Raw genomic sequence first — 23,849 nt, forward strand, 5'->3', positions numbered from 1 at the left:
TGTGGAGAAACTGAGGCATGGAGTCATTGTTGTGATGTGCTCAAAGTGACATTGGATATCAGAGCTGATAATAAAACCAGGATCTAGTGGACAGCCTCAGCCTAGCATCAGCCCGTTTATATCTTTTATACTTCTGCCTGATGAGGAGGCTCCCAAAGCTATACCCAGTGGGTTTTGCTGATCCATATGTGCAGGAAGACAAATGTGGGGCATGCTTCAGCTTACCAGAGACCTTTGTGCACTGAACAGTCCAAGTGGTTTTCTGTATTTTGGAAACTGTGCAGAATTTTTCTCTGCAGTTGCATATTTGAACCTGGTTGAACCTGGCTTTAAACAACACTGCAGCAGAAATTTCCTTACCCTGTAATAGTGGCTGGGTGCTGTGAGAAGATATTGCTGTGTAATGCTGCCAAGTGGCTAATAATAATAGCATTACTAAGGCTAATAAGGAATGCTGGCATCCATATAAGAACATAAGAACGAGCCATGCAAGGTCATACCGAAGTTGAGCTAGCCTAGTATATTGTCTTCAATATGCCCCGAATTGGATCCTCTGGAGAACAATATAAGAAATGTAGCCAGCCGAAAGTGATCCTTTCCTCTTCCTCCTATGCCTCTGCAGCCTCAAGTGACTGCTTATAATGCTGACGGATAAATATTGCGAGAACGCTTCTCCAGGCTGTTAAATAGACTCAGGCTTGATAAAGTGATAAGCCAGTGTGTTTCCATTACAGATAACTAGTCTTCCTTTTAGGTTACAGATGTCTGATGAAGTTTGTCCAGATCCGGAAGAGGAGATAATGTGTCAGTGTGACAGCTCTATGATAATTTCTGTGTGATAAATGCTAGGCAGAGCAGTGGATGCATGTGCTGTGTGTTCAGCCTTACTGGCGCGTGCTGCATTCAGCCTGCAAGCAGTAGGTGCTCCATATGTATAGTCTAAAATGTGAACCCATGAACCTGCAATCCAGGCCCCAGACAGGAAATGGTTTCCTGAATTACAGCATAAATATGGGAAATTATTTCTTTTCCTCAAGGGTTGTGTAGATTTGCCTAGTCAAAACCCATTTATTCCCTCCTTGTTTCCAAGAGCATTAGCTCTTTGCTAGCATCATTTCTCATAATGAGCACTGGCTTTGTCAACACACTGCCTAACAAAAGGTCTGAATTAGCACTTTTTCACACTTCGGCCACTTCATTCAGTGGAGAGACAAGGGGGAAAGGGATGGAGCAGCAAGCTAGGTTGGGAAAAAGTGTTTATGCAGAAAACCTCCCTTTTGAAACTTCTGTCTTTTTTGGACACCACTCCCAAAATATCAATTCCAGCCATTGGAAGAATTAAACAAAACAACTTCATTCTGAATTAATGTTTAAAAACATTTTCCCTTTGTTTTGTTTTGACTTAAAGTCTGGGTTTTGCAGTAGGATGGAGAGATGAGAAGCAGAAAAAAGGGGGTAGAGCCTCCCAAAACCTTACTTATGAAAATGAAAAGATTGGGCAAAGCTGTTTTTCATCTTGAAACATTTCATAAAAAGAGATTCCCCCCCCCCCCCCCCCCCAAAAAAAAAAGTCCCATGGAAAACCTGATGTTCTCAGTTGAGACATCTGAAAAGGGATACTTTGTCTGGCATTTTCTGTTAAGAGGGAAAATGTTTTTCTGACTAGTTCTGTCACATCAAGAAGAGTCATTCAGCATTAGTGAAGTTTTACACCTTCTTTATGCAGTATAAAAGACATCACAGGCTGGACACCAGTGGAAAATCAGACTTTGCATTTCTCTAACAGGCAGTTTTACATGGAAGAGGTGCAAGTATTCACACGAGGTTCTCACCTTCAATTCAGAGATAAAGCAAATGCTCCATTTGCAGTCAGTGTTTTTTCTTCCTTCTGCATGTGTATCTTTTCAGATCTGGCTATACTGGTCACCATGACTGTCATAGAGTGCATAAACCATCCATGGGTATTTCAGTCCAATTCTGTGATGTATTATACAACAGTATGGACATGGTATTATTACTCTTTATCTGTCATAACCCTCTCTCTGCCACAGTCCCAGTTACTCAAAAGTGCTCACAAAAGGGAGAACTACATGAGGGTGGTTGTTCTTCTGAGATGAACATGTGGGTACAGGTGTTTGAATAGGCGGCTGCCCGTAATTTTGGTTATGTTGATCAAAAGCATGCTGAGCTGCTAGAATCAGAAACAAATGTCAGTTTGTGTGCTCAGGTGATTTTTTTTCTATAGGTGCAAAGATGTCCTAACCACCTGAAGACATCAGAGAAGAGCCTTGAAACTGAATGGCATACAGAGGAAATCTGCCTGCCCTTAGTAATCTGATGGGTTTCTTTTCCATTGTGTTTCTAGAGTATTCGGTCCAAAGTAGAACTTACTGTTTGGGACAGTCCTGAGGATGTTGGCTTGACCTTCACAGCCACGTGTCAAGATGGTTTGTCGTACCCTGGGCTCAGGAAGTGTGGGGATCTCAAAATAGGAGATACGGTGAGTCTGGATTCCTGTATGTCCCTCAGAGAGGCTTTTGTAACACTGTGTGTGACCTTGGAGGAGGGACTTCCCCTCTCCATGAATACTCCCTGCTGATAAAATAGAGCAATGTTCATCTTCCTTTACTAGCCTGAAAATTGTGCCGCACTAATATAGAAACCCACTGAAAACAGCTCTGCTAAAAGTGACTCTGCATGAAATACATCAATCCAAGGTCAGTTGTTAGTCCGAAAGAGGGAAATCAAATGTCTTGTTTGGAGCACCATGAATCAAATGGTCTTGAGCACTTAGTAGAATATAATAATAAAGAATGGGGTTTTTCTGTAACCTCAGTAATTCATGTCACGCTCTCACCTGTGAACTTTTATTGCCATGGTCTCCTGGTTTTTTGCTTGTCCACTGCATGTTCCAGATTTTCTTGTTATTGTTTGAGAACCTGAGTGAACAGTTTATGGTTAACTTCTGAGGTATTGCAAAAAAAATGAAGGGCATTCAGAAATCTAGCAACTGTTCACTCATTTCTTTAGTTCTTGGAGTTATTAGATGGCAACACAGAGCACAAACATAGTTTGCCCCCTTAATGTTAACAGTATACATGACATAATCTGTCTTCTGCTTTTTATTAAAAAAACAAAAAACAAAAAACAAAAAAACCAGGGAAGTTAAGCTTTGCTTATTCAAACAGAATATTGATACAGATAAATGAGTTGCTAGACACCCCTCCAGCATTTCTTTTTTTTTTTCAGGTTGTTTAGGGAGACGTTACAATATGATCTACTATGGGAAAGAGTACAAAGAATGGAAATTCTGGGTCGAAATGATGGCTGGCACAGGGGGGTTTCTTAGTGGGTGCATCCCCAGGTGACAGTAGGTTCTGCAGCTCAGTGTCTCCTAGGGAGGGGACTGCCCTTTCCCACAAGGAGGGACCCATCTTGGTCCCTGACTAGTCTTTTCTTAATCTGAAGAGAAAAGTGGCCTCTTGCAGATAAATTGTCATGATTTAGCTGCTCTGTACTGAGTGTGAGCCTATCTTGCCTGCAAAACAGGAGGATGCATTTTGGATGGCCACATTGCCATCCGGTGTAAATCAGCACCGACCCACTGAGGTCAGCAGAGCTGAGAGCCCCGGCCCCCATCTCTTCCTATTTGCAAGAACGTGCACGTGAGTTCATTAGCAGAGTGATTTCCGTGTTTTAGAAGACTGGATTCTTCCTGGGTTTAAAAACATACTCAATTCTCTAAGCACTTAAGCATATAAAAATAGTGTGAAAGAGGAAATGCACAGGAGCTGAATTTTTACCTCTCTGCATACAGACTCTCACAACATGAAGTGTTGAAAAGGGAAGTGGCATTTTTAGCTGACTTTATTGGATTGGTTGGTAAAATCAATTCCTGAAGCTTTGCCACGGTAGTTATGTGCCCTCCTTGTTTCCACAGCAAAGCCAGAGCCCCCAGGGTATCAGAATGGACCTGTTCATTGATCTTGGGCTCTCAGGTTTGGCATAAGTGCAAAGGTCACTCCAGCCGCTTTGGCTCGTCCCGTAGACAGGGTTTGGCGCTGACCATGTGTGTGCCCGTAAGGGTGGTCTGCTTGGAGGCCAGCTGGGTGAGCAACACAGGCCCCGGCGACGGAGGGCAGAAGCAGTCCCGCAGGGTGAGCTCGACTTCTTGGCTGTGTAGGAGGATCCCGCGTGTTGTCAGAGTTTCAGAAGCTGGGTTGTCTTTGTGGGGTGGCAAAGTAGGGTGGAGAGCAGTCCACACTCATCAGGGAGGGCTGGAAAGGTCTATGCTTCTCATCCTGACGCCCTCCACGCACCACATTTGGCCTTTTTTCACCTGTGCTCTTGCATCGCTGCTTCTGCCACCTCCTGCATTCACTCCTGGCTTTCCTGGCTGTGCTTTTTCTCCTGCTGCCTCTGTCCTGCAGACTTCTTCCCGTCTCTGTTTCCCTCCTGGCCTCACCACCGCTGCTTCTATACAGCCCAGTCCTTGAAGCACTCTGCTGCCTGCAGGATCACTCCCACACTCCCAGCAGCCACCCTGCATCAGGCATCAGGTCTGTTATGTGTTACTAGTATGGAAACTGTATATCAAAGAAATCCTTTGTCCCATATACTGGGAGAGGTGGTTACATGCTGTAGTTTCTTCAGGGTTAAGTGTAGACAGCCCTCCTGCAAGGTGCTGACTAATAGAGGGGCTTTGGTTATTAAACTTGTCATTAATCGTATAAAGAAGTAGTGGCCCCTGCTTTCTAGATGAATGGGGGTATTTTCTGGACAGATGGTTGATGCCACTGCATGCTTTGGGATGCAGACAGTGTGCCCGGACTAGGTACCTATCACAGTTTAGGTCCCTGCACAAGACTGGCAGACGTGACACAGGATCATGGGCCTCCTGGTCCTCTGGAGCAGAAGCAGGGGGCCTCCCACTCCAGACAGCTGTTCACAGCTCACCAGTTCCACAAGGATCAAGATTTGACTCCTGAGAATTGTTGAAGTGTCTCCAAAGAGGATGACACTGGCATGAATCCTAATCTGCCGTGGTTTAGTCCTAGAGGTGTGGGTGGCAATCCAAGAGAGGGAGCAGGATCACACTGATCCCCTTAGCTTGCTTTCTGATCTCATTATCCTCTGTAATTTGAGTGTTTTGTCTAATTGGTTCAGGTCTCAGAAATCGGAGGGAATCAAGGGAGCTGCGATGTCGGTGCAGCTTCTGCTGGGTGGAGGTGGCTGCTGAGCTGCCATCTGCACACTGCCATTTGGCATGCAGAAGCAGAGCAGGCTGCGAGATTGCTTGGGGTGACCCCAAAGTGTCTTCAAATTAAAAATCACTTCATCTTGATGCTTAAGAGAAGGTCTTATTTCGAAGTCTGGAGTAAGGCTAATCTTTGCTGTAACGAAACAGTTTCCACTCACAGTCACAGAGCATTTCCTGCTTACCTGTTTGCAGGGGATGTAGAGCTGTGCATGGTGTTTACCTGGGACACCACTGCTTTCAGCAACGCAAGGCAGCTTCAGCTCGCCTGGGGAAGCACACCAGAAAGCAAGGTTAAATGGGGGGGCCAAGCAAATGGCTGTCAGATGTTCTTGATTTTCCCAGGGAGATTTTTCATTAGAATATACAGGGTGTCCCAGTTCCTGCAGCTCCTTCCTGCTTCACAGAAACAAGTGATCCATGATGGAGAATATCGCTGCTAATGGCTGGTGGCTGTAAGAAGTTGTAAGACTTCCCTGGAATGCTTGTGCTGTCTTTTAAAATAAACCGTCCACAAAAGAATAAACACTTTGGTTAGTGGTTGAAGATTTTTGCACTGTGTGGGATCAACAAGTGAAATTTGTTTGCATCAGTTTTGTTTTTAAAAGCTTCATTGCAAACAATATTGCAGCATGTTGTTCAAACATCTTAATGAGAAGCTGAGGCATTTTGTAATTAGTACAGGGTACACAGCCTACAGTAAAACACAAGGTAAAGCAGCACAGCTCTGGTCTTCCTCCGCTGATTTTGGACGAAGATCAAGCCATAGAAGTCCACAGTTTCAGGTCTGGAGCTCCATCCTGCATCCGTTTCTGTTTAAAAAGAGAGGAAATAAGGATTTTTCAGAAGTGTCAATCAAACATTCCCTGCAGGAATTTTGAGTTTGCTGGGGGGGGGGGGGGGGGGCGGGGGAAAGGAAGACTAAAAAAAGGGGTGTAGGTTAGTGAATCTTACATATGGGTGCAATAAATCAGCTTGGGTTTGTGAAGGAAGCCGCAGGCGAGGGTGCCAATGGTGAAGCATATGGGGAGAGGAGAACTGGGGCACAGACCACTGTGAGCACTCTGCAGGCTGGAAGAGGGACTGGCCACTGAAGGACACCCGTCAGCGAGGGGGGAGCCCGTCCAGGAGAAGGCACGGTTGTGGAAGCCAGTGGAAGCCAGGATTTTACAAAGGCCATGGTTGACAGGTGACAGACTAAGACTGTTTCCTCCAGGTGTTTGCTGAAAAGACTTAACCAGGAGGAATTTTGTTGTGAGGAACCTAAGGAGGGTTAATGAAGTTAAGAATGACTTTTTAGGCAATAGCTGGAAATGACAAAATCATGACGCTTTTAGAGCAAAGAAGGAGCAGTGGAGCTGACGAGAGACATGGAGACAAGGTGTCTCCAAGGCAGAAGAGACTAAAACATGCTTATACTTGGAGAAGAGGTGAGAAATGAGAGGGGGGAGCGAGAGGAAAGGGGACAGGGTAAAAGTGACCCCAAGGAAGTCAGAGCAGGACAGAATGGCATCTCCGGGGTAAGCGGAGGAGCAAGAGGTGGAAAAGAAGGAAGAGAAAGTTGCAGGAGGGAAAGGCAGAAGAGGAAGTAAAGCCAGCAGGAAAGAGGTCACAGTATTTTGTCAGTCTCTTCTCAAAAGGAACTGGAAAGGTCCAGTAGGCAGTTTGCAGGGAGGCACTGAGGGGGAGGTCAGGGGGTCCAGGGAGCAGAAGAGCCTCTGGTGGATAATGCAGAGCCCGTCTGACCTAGCAAAAGCCTTCCCCTCAGACTGGCGTGGACTCTTGTGACTGCATGTACTTAACAGAAAGCAAAAAACCCAGATGACTGGCTGTTCTTTCTTAACATTTCCCTGTTTTTGTTTTTTTTTTTCTTTTTCTTTTTTTTCCCTCTGTATCTGTTATGTAGTTTGCAGAGATGAAACATCTGGCTTGTTCCTGTGCTCTTTCCATTTGGATCATGTGGTGTTCTCGTTTTCCCTTGTTTACCCAAAGGGCACATGAGCAGATTTAAGGATGCCTAAACCCCTCATGCGATGGGCAGTTTTCAGTACATCGAGCTGCAGATGTCTTTGTTAGGCCCCATATTGTTTCGGATACTTTTTTCACACCTGGGAATGAAAGTTGGCATACTCAGGGCAGCACTGCTCAGCGAAGTCACTCCATGGTTTTTCATCAGTACATTTGCCATTTCCTCTTTCCTCCACTTACCAGCCTTTCTTGCTTGCTGCTGGTGAGCCCGTGGCCCCCTGAGGACTAGCTCTGCAGGCCCTCAGTTGCCTGCATGCAGTCTCGTGAGGGCAGTGGCACTGATAGGGGAGGTCAGCCCTTGGCTGATGAGATATTCTTCCTAGTGCAGATGAACAGCCTAGAAGGACCTCTGCTGGGCTTTCAGATGGTGTTTTCTGGGGTAGAAGGAAAAGTTTGAAATTCAAATCCCCAAAGCTCCTGCAGGCTTTCCTCTCTTTTGCATCATTTGTGTCATGGCAGAGCCTCAGACAATAACCATAAAGCATCAGGATTCACCAGCTGTCCACTGGGGAAAGGCAGGGAAGTGTGTTGCCGCTGCAGAGAGCTCAGGACACAGTCAGGGGTATCCTCGTCTCGATGCCCTTCCCTGTGGGGCTGTGCTGTCCCTCGAACCCCAACGAGGCAACCTTAGTGACGTGTTCATTTCTCTTTGCTTACGTCTCAACTTTCCTCCTCAGGTTTCCTTTGAGGTGTCAGTGGAAGCACGAAGCTGTCCTGCCGAGGACACCTCCCACGTGTTCACTATCAAGCCTGCTGGGTTTCGGGACACTCTGGAGGTCATGGTGACCTACAACTGCATTTGTGGGTGCACTGGCCGGGCCGAGCAGCAGAGCGGCAAGTGCAGTGGGAACGGGACCTACGCCTGTGGGCTGTGCGAGTGCGACCCGGGCTACCTAGGCGCCAAGTGCGAATGCGAGGAGGGTGCCAACGGGAACATGTACCACAACATGTGCCGGGAGATGGAAGGCAAGCCCATCTGCAGCGGGAGAGGGGAGTGCAGCTGCAACCAGTGCGTCTGCTACGAGAGCGAGTTCGGAAACATCTACGGGTCCTTCTGCGAATGCGATGACTTCTCGTGTGCCCGGTACAAGGGTGTCCTCTGCTCAGGTAGGCAGCCTTCATCCCTCTCCACACTTCTCTTTGCTTGTACCAGGAAACCACCTGAAGTGTGGGAAATCTTTTGCTGGCATGGGTGGGGAGTGCTCGTGGCCCTGGTACGTGCCCTCCAGAAGGTGCAACAAGGGTCTGCGTGTGTTTTTCAGGATGCTTTTAAAGGGATCTGTGCTCCCTTTTTTTTCTCTCCAGGGAGAAAGAGGAAAGGAGGTTTTAAGTGGAACTATACAACTCCCTAATAAGCAAAAATGTATTATCCCCATGAGAACTGGGTTTCCAACAACAGAATATAAAGATCTGTCCTTCCAAGCTTGTCTGTTGCCCATGACCCAGGGAGATGAGCAGACTGAGAAGTCTTAACTTTGATATGATTATTTTGAACTCAGTATGGATAACAGCGCACACTTCTTCCACGCTGAAGTCTATCCTTAGGAAAGAGCAAAGCGTCACAGGCTTGAATTCTCCGAAGCTTTTTGGTGACTTGTTAGGTTGGATTTGTTCTACATGTGCCATCCATCCCTGTGTAGATAGAAACAATCTTTATTAAAGATTAAGCACTTGAAGTAATCCACTGATACAGTGCAGGTGAAAGGAAAGGCTGTGTTTATCTGTTATTTATTAGGGAAACTTGTGCTGAAGATTCCTAAAGATCTCTCATGGGTAGATTTTTCTACCCCCTGATAAAGATGTTGCTGGTCCATTTTGCTTAAGCTAAGGTAGAAGAATATTTAATTATGTTTACTAATATAGCTTTACTTCCTTGTCAGTCTGAGGTCACATAATTTACCTTGCACATATGGCCTGGATTAGCCCTTGGACATAATTCCTTTAGTTGGAGCTGGGGACAACATTATTCTTTAAAACTTGCCTGTTTTCAAGCAAGCAAAATGCTTCCTAAACTGAAAAGCTCAGACAAAATTTCCAAAACCATGTACGGTTTTGTGAGGACTGTCTTGCTTTTAGGATAAGCTTGCAAAATAGCTATTTTTCCCTTGTTCTGTGGGGAAGTGGAGGTTTTTTCCCCTATTTATTTTGTAATGCATTTTTTTCAAGTTGGATAGTAGATGGTGGGCCAACTTCTGGTTGTAAATTTCTGGCTGTTTGAGACTATCATGTTATTAGTTGAGTAGAAGCTGTTCTTGCTCGTTTTCCTCAAGAGTGGCTAGTAGTGTTTCTGCACTGTCTACAAGTGAGGCAGGCATCCCCCACACAAACTTTTGACAGCAATTGGAAACGGAGTCCTGGGGCTCCCCCCTGCAAAGTAGTCAGAAGGCCGTATATCAGCCCCCGCAGTGGGTCTCCAAGACCTGGAGAACTAGTAGCTGTCTCTAAAGATGCAGGAATGGAAAGAGGGGTTTATAAGCAAGAAAAAAGATATTTTAAGGTAAATGGGGAAAAATAAAGCCAACTGTGGATGTAATTGAGGGCAGTATTGCCTGGGAATTCTCCATATGACTATTGTTTTCATAGCATCATTCCACCAAAGAGTTGGGTTGGCTCCATATATTAGGAAACAGTGCAGTGGTGCTAAACAGAGGTTGGAAGCTCCTGATGTAGCTGTTGGTACCACAAGAGGAGGACACATCTGTATAACCTTTTGCTCGAATTTCCATTCATCAGGAGTGCCAGATTTCTGCTGATTCACAGGAAAATAAGTTTTGTTGCTGCTATTGTAACTGCTTTCTCCTTTCTTTGCGGAGGACTTCTGATGATGGGAAGACTAGAATAGCTGGCTTGGGATTGAACAGAGTTTTAAAGTCATTTAAAAATCCTTTTTATAGCTTTAAAAGAAAACAAGAGGCTTTGCTCCAGGGGTGGGATGAAGTCTAACAGGTCTGTGTGGAGTGGTGTTATTCTCGCTATGCTTCCTGGTATTTCTATTGTTTTGTTTTGTTTTAAATTCCAGCAAGTTCAATGCTCAGTCTGGGCTGTAGCAAGCACCGTGCCAATGACATAACATTTAGAGCCGGTTTTGTCAGCCCGCGAGGCTTGGTGCCTCTCCAGCCCGCAGAGTGTGTCCGAGGGCCTGAATTTTGCACAGCGGGGCTGTGTCGTGCTGCACGCAGAGAGGTCCAGCACGGAGGGCCCAGCGCTGCCCCAGCAAATGGCATTCTCGTATACAAGCCGTTCTGTTTTCTTCCAATAAAAGTATGCTCTCTCCTCCCTACAAAATGGTGCCTTGTCGAAGACGACTGTGCATCTAACTAGGGACTGGGTTTCTCAGTCTACCAGCATGTATAGCTACTTCAGAGACACGGAGTTTGAATCGTGTGTTCAGGAGCTCATGTGGGGCCATTGCATGGGGTAACTTTTCCATTTGCTGCTTCTGTTCATGCAACGGGAAGAAAGGACTTCCCCTATGTCCCCTGTCATCCTCTTCCCACAACTTCTGCCTCTGAAGTGCCCTGTCTTCCTGACACCCACCCAAGCGAGTGCAGCTCTTACAGACTCAGTCCCACAGTGAGGAGAGACTCTAGGTTTTGCCAAATGCAGAACTGAAACAGCAGCTTGGCAGGAACCATTATTTTGCTGGCAGACCATTGCTGTCTCGTTCCTTGTTCTGGAATTGCTTGGTGTAGGCCAGTGAGGGGAACTCATCAGGGTTATCAAGGATTTTATTTATGCTCTGCGAAAGCTTTTACTTTAGAAGATGCTTCATGCCTCTCGGTGAGTTTCTGGTGACCATATTTCCAACAACATTTTCAGCCCAAAAGAACCCAACTTGAGCTGAAGCACGCTGGGTGCGTGTCCCCTCCTAAATGCCTTTACATCTGCCCAAGCTGCTGAACGAGACAACCCTATGAACCATTTAGCGCATATCCCCAACACAGCAGATGAGAGAGCAGCCCGTCCAAGCTGACCAAAGGTTTAGGGAGCCACAGAGGGAAGAAAACCTTATTATCCAAGCTGAGCAGTGGAAATCCATGCACACACACAAATCATTTTTCACGTATGTGGTCAAGGCTTTTGTATGCCTCATCTCAGCAGCATTTCGAGCCCTCGTTCCGAAGAACCGTCCTTGGCATTTCTTCCTTTTGTGATCCCGAACAAAGCTTGTCCCAGCTGAGTCACTAGCACAGCATAGAGCTTGGAGGCAAATTGCTTTCAGATATTACATATTCCCAGGTTCTTGCCAGTGCCTGCAGCTTCCTTGATTTATCACCACTCTAAATCCACAGTTGCTTTGCTGAACTTGACTGGGTTTTTTGTTTGTTTTCTCTCCTCCTGAGGCTCCAGCTTAAAGGCAGTTGGTTGGGTTGTAGTTCCCTGACCAGCTGTCTCAGACAGGAGCATGAACGCTGGCTTGGGACACCAGAGGAACGAATCCTGCTTTTCCTGGGGCCAGGATACAGTGCTATTGGCAAGCTTCAAATCACCAAAGCGAGCAGCTGATGCTCGGGTTTAGAAAAACATTTGTTGCCTTCAAAATAAATCTAATATTCTTAGACTCTGAGGCACTTTGGTGGGTTGAGGCTGCCACTGCTTCTCAGTGCTGTTATGCTGTTAATATGATAACTCCTAATAAAGCAAACAACCAAAATCACAGAGGGTTTTTGTAGTCCGAAATAAACTTTGAACTTCTTGTCTGCTGGTACTCAGTCCTTTGGCCAGCAAGGAAGTTTTCATTCCCAGCTTCATTTCTAAATACTGGCACTTCATTTTGTCAGTGTTTCAGACATCACTGCCTATGGATTTTTTTTTTTCACTTTCATGGCCCACATGAAGTAGAGAAGCAGATTTTGAGTGGGAGGTAGTCTAAAGAATTTTATTATTCCAGGTCAGAAGTGGACCCAGAGAATTTCAGTTCTCTTGTGAGGATGGCTGTAGGTCCTGCATCCATTATTTGCTTTGTTAACATGAGATTTAATGTGCATCTGTGAGAAAGGGATGGGAAAATAAGTCGTTTGTAATACATTATAAATGTTGATTAAAGCTGCATCCAGCTACTAATAAATCAGCAGCATTTGTTTTATTGCTCCCTAAATCCAGTAATAGCTCCAGAATAGCTCTTTCAAACCATAGTTCAGTGCCTTTTGGAAGAGACATACAGAATGACTTGCTTAAGTGCTCTTGCTCTGTACCCTAGCCCCTCCAAAAGAGACAGGTTTGTTCCTATTTTTCCTTTGAGAAATGCATATTGCAATGAATAACCCATTCATCTCAGCAAAACAGGAAGTCACTTTCCAAACCCTTCAGTGCTTTACTTGGAGTCTTTCTCTGGAAAGAGCATCAAATTGCCCTGGTGGATTCAGACTGGCTGGTGTCACTGGATGAGAAGACTGAAAAGTTTTTTCAATAGTACAAATAGTTGCACTTTATGTTGGGAGCTTCAGCACACTTCTCTGACTTTTACTCTGTAAAATTTGAATGGCTCTTAGGGAGGAAAAGATCCCCCCTGCTTTGAGCCTGCCTTCCTCTGTGGCATCGGGACTCATGTCCTTTGCGGGTTGCTGTGTGTCCCAGTAACTTTTGAACCACTTGGCCGGTTTCCAATGTATTTGACAAAGGAGGAAACATCTTGGTGCTAATTGCATTCCTAAAGGCCCCGTAAAACCAGGTAGTCAGAGAGAGGAGAGGCCCTGGTGAGAGCATCACATGTTTGCCTCTGATGAAGAGAGGCTGATTTGCTGGAGCCCAAGCTTCATTAATTTCAGTTTTGGGGTTTTTTTTGTTTCTGGCTTGGATTTTTTGTTGTTGTTTTTTGAAGTGCAGCATGTTCTGTGTTTTGGTCTGTCTAGTGAAGCTTCCTGTTAATCGTCATTGCTGTTATCCTGGATGCCCACGTGGGTATAATTTGCCAGTTCTTCAGCCCAGGACTGTTTCTTTGTTTTGACTGCAAAGCAAGATTGCAACCTCTAAGCACTACCAGGGTGTAAGTAAAGACTGATCAGCATGTTGTGAACTGTTTCTCCCCTTAAAAATCTCATCCTGATGATCTATGCTTAATGAGCAGCAAGGCAGATTGCTGATTTCAGTGCAGCTTGGTGGGATCAAGTCTTTTGTAGTTTCTCTTGTCCATTTAAAAAAAAAAAAGACAACAAATCAGATTTATAAAGACTTTGTAATTGTCAATTAAACCCTTCAACTCCTCTGTAAGTCATAAGCAACGGAGCGCATATTTAGCGGTTATGGTAACTAAAGATAGTAGCTGGCTGGCTAAAGCATGGAGGAATCATGATACACAGGAGTCCTGCCTTGCTTGTCTGTATGGTATTTCCTGTGATACAGAAAAATAGTGTCAGCAATAAAGTGTCAGATATAAGATTTATGAAAACATGCAAGTGCCAAAATCACTTTTGAAAGGGAATATAGGAGTTCACAGCTCGGTGGAAATCCATGGCTCATGTCACAGAGAATCTGTACGCTTGGACCAGCCAACGCGCAGTGCAACTCAAGGGCTCCTGCCCTGCGGAAAAACCGCTTCACAAACTGCTGAGGATGCACAAGTCCTTCAGAAACTTGGTACTTATTTCCGAGTGCTTCCCTTTTCTTTTTTTATTAAATGGGGAAGAGCTGTAAGTTTTTAGCTTACACTGATGCTCTGTGACATAGGTCTCTTGTTTAACTCAACCGCAAATTAGGAATCTCAGTCCTGCTTTTGCAATTTGCTTTTGCAGTTCCCAGTGCTGGGCACCATAAAAACATTTAGTAACTCCATCTTTGCAGTGGGTGTCATGGGAAGATGCTTTCCGGTGCTCGTGCTGCAATTTCTGATTAGGCAATAGAGGTGCAAATGTGTTATCCTGGCATTTTCAGAGTAACGCCTAGGTTTGATGGTACGGCTGATATCTCCACCCTGTGACTCGTCCGGAGGCCTGTTACCAGTCCACCAATTACTGTGGGCTTGGGCAATTCTTATGGGAAACGGACCTTTTTTCCACATTTACTTTTGTAGTTGTGATTGATCTGCCCTGTGGTAGTGCCTAGTATCAGATCAGACCACTGGTGTGCCAGGGAAGGCTCAGATGCAAGGATAAAGTTGATCCTGGTTTAAATACTTTTTTTGTCTTAATTATCCCCATTCCTAGCATGGAAGTCTTTCCCAGAAGCTGCTGCATTTGATTAAGAAAGAAATCAGTGGTATTTGATCTGATAATCTCTGAGGTATGGGTGATGGGCTGAGTGTGGTTTAGGGGAGGGAAAGGGAACTTGTTTGTGTCTGCTGACTCGGATCCTTTGCAGTGGTTCCAGCGAGTGATTCAGTATAAAGCAAATTTAGCACGTATCGGAAGGGAACACTGCAGCCTGTGGAAGAAAGAGGCATTCACATAGGGAACGGAGCCTAAACCACATTTGCAATTTTTTTTCTGTCATGTCAAGTCTGTTATCTTTGGTTTTTTTTATTTTGGGGGATTTTTTTTTAGTTTGTGTAACAGGATGGAGCCTGAGCACTGATGCAGGTCGCTGTGTCGGGAAAGCTGGAAATGAACGGGAGAGGCGAAAGGACCATATAAGACGTGGAAGTTAAAAATAATTCTTTGGTTATTGCTAAGTGTTTGTGCAGGGGCTGTTGTAGCAGTGATTCATGCAGCTGCCGAGGGAAAAGGGCGCTGTGGCTGCGCTGAAGCTTTCCTTTAGCTCAGCATACAGCTCCTCTGCAGAGGTAACCAGCCGGGGGGGGACTGGGGGTCACAACTATTAAGGGAGTTTTGGGGCTTATTTTGCTGACCCAAGTCGTGTCTCAGCTCGGGACACCGCTGCACAGTCTGGTGGCACCAGCTGCTTCGTTAGAGGTCACAGACCAAGTAATTAGCAGTGGGTCAGGGCTGCTGGATGCCCAACAGCAGGGGCCACTGGGGACGGGAGGGCAGTTTGGGGTAAGCTGAACCCAGAAAAACACACTGGACCAAAGACTGCTTTTTTGTTATTAAGGGTGACTTATAGGACTCTGTGTGTCTCTTTTCTTTCTCTCTCTGCATCCTCATTACCCTGGGAAAAGAGGCAGAGAGTGAAATTGGAGGCTGCAAACTGGATGAGGTTGGGCTAGAAAATAAATAAGTAAATAAAATGTATATGTGTTAGGCTGTATGGGGTGCTGTGTGCCCATAGCTCCTCCTTATCAATCAGCAAACCTGGTTTCACACATCTTTAGATCTTCTCCCCGCAGAGCCTCTGGCTGGTCCAGAGGGATGTCGTGGGCAGAATAAGTAACAAGGAGATGGGGCTCCGGTATTAGCTGTCTTTTAAGATGTGGTCCCATGAAGAGGCTCAAGAGTCGCTCGGGCTGCAAGTTTTCCTGGAGCTTCATAGAATTTTTTTTTCCTCGCTGCATTTCCCTTCCGTCTTGGCTTTTATTGCCAGCAGAAACGGCTCAATAAAAGCCCTTCCTGGAGAAGTCTGTATGCCTGAGAAGAAACAGATCAAAAAATATCACAGTGAATGAGAAAGAGGAAAAAAATAAAACTATGACTGATTGTGTTCCCTTCTACTTGTAGCCCATAAACATCACCAAAGCAGCTACGGGCTGAGGCTGAAGCACCTATGCCTTGTTTAAGAGAGGGTTTGGAGGATGTCCTCAGTGCCTGTTGGGTTGGTATCCCTCCTCTGCGTACCCAAGCTGTATGTTCTCCTTGAACTAATGAAATGTTTTGGCTCCGGTGGGAATTTATAAAGGCGCTGCAAAAATTTCATAAGAAACCCAAATGTGGGGCCTCCCCTGTTGTCTTCCTTTTTCTGGGTTAAAGTGTTAAGCCGGGCATGTTCCATTTACTCTCCTCACATGGATTAACATAAAGAAATGTAAGGTTTAGGTCAGCTCCATTTACTCCTGCCATGTGATTTACTATAAAGAAATGTAAGGTTGAGGTCAGCCCCATTTACTTTTGTCCTGTGGATTAGCACAAAGAAATGTAAGGTGGAGGTCAGCTGGGGCAGGCAGGTCTTTAGGATGTAATGAGGATTAATTGGAACAGCAGTAAACCGAATCCACCTCAGTGCTGATCAGGCGAGCATTGCTCTTGCTCTGTGCGCGGGGTTCCCCCGCGGGCCGTGTTTAGCCCTGCGCCTCGGACGACTCGGCTGCGCGGGAACGTCTGAGCCCCAAATCGGGAAAAGCTCCGCTGCTTTCCTGCAGCGTGTTTGTATAAACCGGCTTTTTCTCCTGATGTAAGATGTTGATATTCATGCATTCCTGTGTAAACTCCTGCAAGGCAGCACGGTTAGGAAGGGCGGCCCATGCGCGCTTGGAGGCTCCGCTCGCTCCGTCGCTGAAATGCAGCTGCTGCTGGGGGAGAGCCGGCAGCTGCCCCTGGCCCCGCGCGGTGCTGCGGCGGCCGTGCCCTTAAAACACTCTGGGGAGGCAGAACGTGACTGCCGAAGCGGCGCTTTGGAAAATGACTCCCCAGGCAGGGAAGGAACCGCAGAGCCTTCCGTTGCCCCCAGGGGCCGGGATGCTGGTTTTTAGGACTTGCTCCATGATGGGACGCTGGTCGCCACAGCCTTGGAAGCGCCTGATGCGCTGGATCGCCAGCGTTGCTCCTCGCGTGCCGTCCTTAGAGGTCAGCCCGGCTCGGGGAAGCGTCTCGTGATGTCTCAGCTCCGAGGGCAGCACTCTGTCGAAGCTCTCAGCTTTCAGTGGGGAACGTCATCGAGAAACTCTGCTCTTCGCACGGCGTGGAGAGGATGAGAAACCACAAGGACGCGTGTGGGGTCCAGCAGCTGTGTTCACTCACGGCCGGCCAACGCAGGCGACCAGGAGGCCCCTGGGCTCCCAAATTGCAGGACAGCTCTCAGCACCAGCCCCATCCTCGTGCCCTTCGTCAGGCACGGCCCGGCCGGGCACCGGTCGGTGGAGAAGTGGTTCAGGCCCCAAGCCATTTCCCTGTCGCTCCCAACAGCTCCTTTTCTCTTTGCGGGTCACCTTAAGGTCTCTGTCTTTCCAAACCAGTTCTGCAGTGCTTCACGTGTAGTCCTCAGTGTGCTCATCTCAAGGAGCTGTGGCCTTACAGAGAGGGGCTGAAAGCTGCGTGGGAGGCGTTTGGACGCATCTGAGGTTTGTCTTCGTGAAGCTTTATTTCCCTGGCACGTGAGCGCTCAGTGGCTCCCGCAGACGCGGTATGATGCTTCCTGTACGCGCACGGCGGCACCGGCGCTGAGCGTTCCCGGGAGGAGCACGGAGGAGATGCAGATGGCCCTGGTTCTGCGGTGGGACTTGTCACAGGAGCGCTGGAGGTACTCGGTACGTTTATTTTGCACACACCAGTTCAAGAGTCCTCTTGAAAGCACCGTGCTGCTTCCCCCAGGGTGACATTTCCCCCCTCCCCAGCCTCTCTTCTGCTTCCTCTCCGTGTTTGCTAATTCTTTCCCTTCAGCCTGGTTTCTGTTCCGCTCTCTGTGCGGTTTGATCCTGAGACGTGTGCTGCTTTCCTCCGGGAGGATATGCCTTCCCTGTCCTCCTCCACGCTGGTTCGACAGGCAGAAGTTTGAAGATCCAGGATGGTGCGAACCGCCACCGAGCTGGGCAGAGCGTGGCCCTCGCTACCCTGGGGTCATCAGCCCTCCCGAAACGTTTCCAGCAGTTCTTGTCTCCAAGGGGGCGAGCCGGGGCCTCCGGGCAGCCGGCAATGCCAGGCGCTGCCTTCCCGGAGCAAGCTGGTTTCCAGCAGCGGTGGTCGGACAGCTTCATGCAGCAGAGACGCCAACGCTGAAGGAGCCGATGCGCGCGGCCACAGCCGAGGATGGGGAGAGGCTGCTCCATGTCAGCGGCGCTGGGTGCGCAGAGTAGCAGCCCCCGCCCTGCAGGGCAGCCAGAGCTCTCCCCACCGGTCACGGTGATCCAAGAGGTCTGCAAAGCGGCAGCCTCGAGGGCCCGTGGGCTCGGCTGCCTCGGGCTTGGTTACGGTGATCAGCTGGAGCGAGGGGGCTCGTTGCATCGCGAGTGTGCGCTGAGAGGACGCTCTCCGTCTCAACGCCCCGCTGCCCCCACGCAAGGAGCTTTCTGCCCCCAGCCTTTTTACGCATTTGCAAGCCAACGAGCGGTCTCTCTGCCGGGGAGCAGCCCCAGCACTGTTTGTCCTGCCACTGCTTGAGGTCGGTTTTATTGGCCTCGGTGCAATGGCTGTTGACCGCCCAGTCGGCAGTTTGGGGAAGGGTTGGCCCCAAAGAAACCGGCAGTGACCGCTCTGCTGGGGCGCTTGCTCGTGTCTTGGTGCCGGGAGGGGAGACCCCAGCACTCGCTGGGCGAGGGAAGTAAAAGCCTTGGTCCTGTCTTTTTATTCAGCTGATACACTTCACTTTTGCAAGAGGTAAATCTCCTGGCCAGGCTCCGGTTCCTCTGCTGGTGACCACTCCTCTAGGCAGCTCGTCCTGCAATTGCCCGGGCGATTGCAACCGCTTGCGCTGCGTTGCCGAAAGCACTTGCCGTGTTTCCTTCCACAGGTGGCTGCGTTTCTGTGGCAGATAAATGGTTCTGAGGTATTAGGCTATTTATTCAGTGCAGATAGTCCTTTGGGTTTCTTTCACAATAAGCAAATATATTACTCAGTATTACACCGCTAGGCCTTACTGTAACATCACTGCGTGTTAAATATTACTGATCTTTGCATGGGTTTCTCGCAGGAACATGGATGATATTTCTGTTCTTCTTTCTGTTCAGGGCTGGTTTTGTGCTTGATACTCCTTAGCGTTTTTGGACAGCAGGTGTATCATGCCCTGCCATGCTTTGCTCATGCCAAGGTTTTGGTTTTGTTGCTCACACTGAAACAGTAATTGGTTTGGTCTTTTTGTCCCCAAGTGGATTGAGCGCTGCTTTGCCAGAGTTTCCGTTCCCTGCACGAAAGGGAAATACCATCATTTTTTACCCTTCTTTCACCCTACCGCGGCTCTCATTGCTATCGAAGTCCCTTGCAGCCCTCCCAGGATCTGGCAGCAATTCCCTCGAAAACCTAACCACACAGAGTGCTGCTGTTTCTGCCTCTTTTCACTGGTGTTTCTCCTTGTCCTTGAGCAGGCCCTTTGCAACCATTAATGCATGCTAATGAGGCATTAAATACCATGGCAGAATTAAAGAATAAAGAAGTGACGTCTTTACATCTTCACAGGAGCCAGAGCCCCGTCTGTGGGTCTCTGGTCTTAAAGTGGTACAGTGCGCGTCTCGCGGTGACAGCGCTGCGCGGATGCACGTCCGCAGACCCCCGCTGCAGCCACCCCCTCCCATAGCTCTTAACTTCGTGTCTCGGAAGGTAGAAAGCTCCAAAATGAAGAAAAGCCGAACTTTGAAAACAAAATGCATCAGGTACTTGCTCCCCAAAGATGGAAGGCAATCCTAAAATGTTCTCATTTAAATATTCTGGTTTTATGGCAAGCTTCCCACTCAGTTTGGCATTTGCATTTGTTCTTTCTGATTATAGTAATTAACAGAAATAAACATTTGGAAACGAATGCTATATTTTGGGTTTAAAGGCAAATGAAGGCTTAAAACAAGCAGGTGAGTGAAATTCTGGGTCTCTACGCTTTGTGTTAGCGTGCACTGGCAGCCCCTAAATATTGCTTGATTTGGTTTAAAAATCGAACGTGAGAACTGAAAGTGAAGTGTAGCATAAGGTGTGGAGGGTTTTTTCTTTTTTCTTTCCATTTTGAATGAAATCGTGACTTCTTCCAACATCCTTGGGAAGGGAGAAATCCAGTCCAGAACTCACGAACCTTTGGTGAACTTAGGCTAGAATATGTGCTTGCATCCAAACACAGAGCTAGGCACGCTCCTGCAGCACGGGGTTTTACAGAGAAAGAATGTCTCTTTGCTCTGGAGACCACTCCTCTTAATGAGGTCCAGCTGGAAGGACATTAAGACCATACGTGCTTTGGTAGGTGGGAAATATCCTGCTTTTCATTTTAAGGATCGGCCTGAACTGTAGAGTTTGGCCCTGGAGTTCAGGGATTTGGGATCCTGGATCTTTGTTTTGGAGCCAAGTTTTATTTTGAGAACGAATCTTTTTTTTGTGCATGCCTGCGCGAGCCCCATCGCTGCTGGCCTGCCTGGCTGCGTGCGCGGCGCCGGCGTCTGTGCCGGTGCCAGGCCTCGACGGTTCGTGTCTGCACCAACGCCGGACCGGGAGAAGCAGCCCATCCTTCCTGGAGGTCCCTTCGCCTGTGTTTCACCTAACCGAGTGTTTGCCATTTGTCCCCAACTCCTTATCTTTGAGTCTTCCAGTGTCTTCATCGTGGTGAAGGCTCCAGGCTGAATGGGTCAGTAGTGTGAGCAGACCTGGGCAAAGAGATAGGACCAAGAGTAAATAAGTGGGGGAGAAGCTCCTGGTTATGGACCCATGGGCATTTTGCGGTATTTGGCAGGGTTGGAAGAGCAAAAACTGCTTTTTGCCCAGCAGTTTTCTTTGTCCAGCCTTTTGGGGTGGAAAAAAAAAAAAAACGACTAGAGGTGCAATGAGGAGGTTTGGTGCCCTGTAAGAGCACCTAGTTCGTTAGGTGTTTGCAGATGAAAGTCCTCAGTGCTCCTGTGGGGCTGGGAGTTGGCTTTTGTCGGTGTTTGGAAATGAGGGTGCGAGCGCCGGAGCTGCAGGGAGCCGTGCCGTCCGCCCCGCTCTCCTTCCCGGCCCTCCTTCCCCGTGGGCCCTCTGACCTCCCCTCCGCGCTGAGCGGCGCTTCGATAACCGGCACCTTACCGATCTTGAACTTCAGAAATGCAGTTGGGCTTGTCCCTGGGGCAGCTGCGGGCTCTGGAAGGGTAATGGGCTGCTGTTTGGATGCCTCTGCCCGTGGCACGTGCGTATTTCCCGAAATTTCTGCCTAGCCATCACCCTTCTGCAGCAAGTCTCGGGAGAAGGCAGGGCAACGCCGGGCAGGAGGTGGTCGGTGCTGAGCGAGATCGGGGCAGGAGGTCTGTCTCCCCAGCCATCTCCTCCTTTCGGTTTTAAAATGTGGAGCCGGGGAGGTGGTGGGATGGGGTACGTGCCGTCTCCGAGCGGCGGTGGGAGCGTGGCCGCGGCTGCAGCTGCAGGGAGACCTCATGCAGACCTGCAGCAGAGGGGATGGAGGTCGGTGTGAAATGGGCAGTGGCACAGAGCCCGTTTGGGGTTAGGAGGATGGCAGGATGGACCAGAAGGGAGGACACAGAGCGTCCCCCCCGCCTTCCCATCTGCCTTAGGGAATAATACCAATTTTCAGCAGTTTCCACAGCTCCTCCTGCATAAGGCTCTTCCAGGCAGCCGTGGTGAAACCACAGCACTCTGGATGAGCGTGTGCCCCAGTCTGTTCGGTGTCGTTTGAAGGGGTCGGGGCACCCTTCCCAGTGTCCTTCTCCTGGGATGAAGCACTCGCTGTCCAGGAGGCTCCGGCAGCAGCAGCCGCCCGGTATCGCTCGGTGCATCAGTAGCGGAGTTAGCAGTAGGACCTCAAAGCTCCAATTCCCAGCCCCGTGCCGCCGTCCAAAAGGCCACGTGTAGGAGGCTCAGCTGAGACACTAATGTAAGCAGAAGTCAAGAGATTTGTGGAGTGTTGAACTTATTTAAAAAAGGAAAAGAAAAAAGGCTTCATTTTAAGAAGTGCAGCTTTAGATCTCCTTCAGGAAATGACTCCGAGCTGCCCATTTTGGCTTTCTGATGTATCATCAGCCGTATCTCGTGATTACACTTCAGCTCCACTTCTGTAGCATGGAGGACGAAAATGAGAAAAGGCTGGCTGGACCTGCCGCAGGAAATCCATTCTGCCCCAAGATAAGTTTCAGCTGCCTTCATGAGACAGCAGTTTCTAAAGCTGTTTTTCTTCCTGCATAGTTTTCATTTAACCTAAAAGTTCCCAAGTGACTGAGAAACTGAGGGGGGAGGAGGTTTGGGTTTTCTTTTCTTTTTTTTTTTTGAAATTGCAGTGTTGCAACTTGTGGGATCCTGACAATAATGTGCAGTTAGTGACATGGCTTGTGGTACCCAAGGCTGAACTAACAGCTCAAACAGGGATTTAGTTCTTCACCTTCGGTTCCATTATTCTGCATCTCTAGCATAATTTATTTTCCATGATAGAACTGGTGAACTCAACTAATGTTGGAATTGAAATAAAGGTTTATTTAAAACCTCATCTATTCTTGGCCAAACCCGTATGCTTTGTAGTACAGCAATCCACTGAAACCAGTGCAGTGGCAAGATGCACAGATCCATGGTCTCTGGTAAAATTGATGTATATAAAAGCAGTGTTTACTTGTTATTAATCTTTTAGTGTTTCGTTGTTTCAGTATTGTTTTGTGGATAAGTGAATTTGGGCAAGTTCCCTTCTGGTGTAAATGGAGACAGTCCATGGATATGTTTCAATTCACACAGAAAACTTGGACCCTTGACGTTTGTCTTTTTGTGTTTATATAGTAACCTTCTTTTAACAAAGAAGTTGTTATGCTCTTTAGTCTTCAAGAGTTGGCTGGGATGCTCCTACCAGCCTGCCTTCCTCCTTTTCGTTGCCAAACCTGAATGATCAGGGGAATGAATGCTAATACCATCCCCACTTCTTAAAATTTCCTGCGCTCCCGTGCTCTCCCTCGCTTTCTGTCGGTGCTGAAACATCTGGCAGCGCTAACCCGCCGTTAACCTGCGATGTGCTGCGTGTCGACGGACCTACATCGCATGACGCGTTTATGTGCGCTGCTGGAAGGCAGGCAGACGCTGGAGCTTGTGGCTTATTTGAGTCATGGAAAGAGATTAGTGGGAAACTGGATGATTTATTTGCCTGAGCAGGCACTGTTTCTAACCATAGCCCTTTTCCAAACGGAAAGGTCTAAGTTTTCCAAGTGTTCAAAGCTCCTTCCGCTCCCCTTCTTCCTCCCACTCAAAATGTGCCATTCCCAGGGCCTCGGAGGAGTATTTACTTCTGCGCCATAGACCAAGGACAGACATCAGATACACTGAAAAATGGGCCAGTGAGATGCAAAAGCAGTGCTCGAGCAGTGCCCTGCGTCGGTAGGTTTTGAGTGCTCTTTCTTTTCTAAGCAGATGTTCGTGGTATGTTCATCCCTAGAGACTACAGACAACACGTGGCTTCTGTTTTGGGTCTCTGGGTAGCAGGCACAGCGTTCAGGGACTGGCAGGCTACGGTTAAAGGGATGGGACTGGGGAATTTGTTAACTGCTTGCTGCAGCTTACTCCTCTTAATCAGTTAAGTTCCCGTTTTTTTCTGTGTTTTGTTGTGGCTTTTTCAAACTAGGCATTCAAGTAACCAAAATGACAGAAGCAAACATAGAGAATTTGGAAGGTCCTGACCCAAGCAACGTCTGGATGCGAGCCTTAGGACAGTGGCACGAAAATACGTCGCTTGATTTAGTGAAAACAAACCGAAATATGACCTCCCCTCCTCTTGAATCCTCTGTAATGCTAGTGCCATAGAAGCTAAAAATCTGGCTTAAAAATCATGAGGATTTTTCCTCTTTCATCTGAATTGCATCCATTTTATTTTCCTGCTAGTCCTGGAGACTTGCAGAGGGTGGGAAAAAGTGGGGGGGGGGGGAGGCTCAAACTTT

The 23,849-nt window shown here is 47.8% G+C and overlaps 1 protein-coding gene and 1 long non-coding RNA gene across 2 annotated transcripts in view; both read left to right on the forward strand.

Annotated features, from left to right (window-relative positions):
• Positions 1-23,849, forward strand: part of ITGB5 (integrin subunit beta 5) — a 79,963-nt gene that overhangs the window by 41,434 nt on the left and 14,680 nt on the right. Inside the window, exons 9-10 of the mRNA XM_026121788.2 lie at positions 2,366-2,500; positions 7,963-8,392. Of these exons, the coding sequence (XP_025977573.2) occupies positions 2,366-2,500; positions 7,963-8,392 (565 nt within the window). The remainder of the gene's footprint in view (positions 1-2,365; positions 2,501-7,962; positions 8,393-23,849) is intronic.
• On the forward strand, positions 8,399-23,826 carry LOC135328843 (uncharacterized). Its single transcript, XR_010389935.1, has 2 exons — positions 8,399-23,292; positions 23,537-23,826. It is a non-coding gene; the product is annotated as an uncharacterized LOC135328843 (long non-coding RNA).

The sequence above is a fragment of the Dromaius novaehollandiae genome, chromosome 7 (genome assembly GCF_036370855.1).
Source record: "Dromaius novaehollandiae isolate bDroNov1 chromosome 7, bDroNov1.hap1, whole genome shotgun sequence".
Classification (NCBI taxonomy): Eukaryota; Metazoa; Chordata; class Aves; order Casuariiformes; family Dromaiidae; genus Dromaius; species Dromaius novaehollandiae.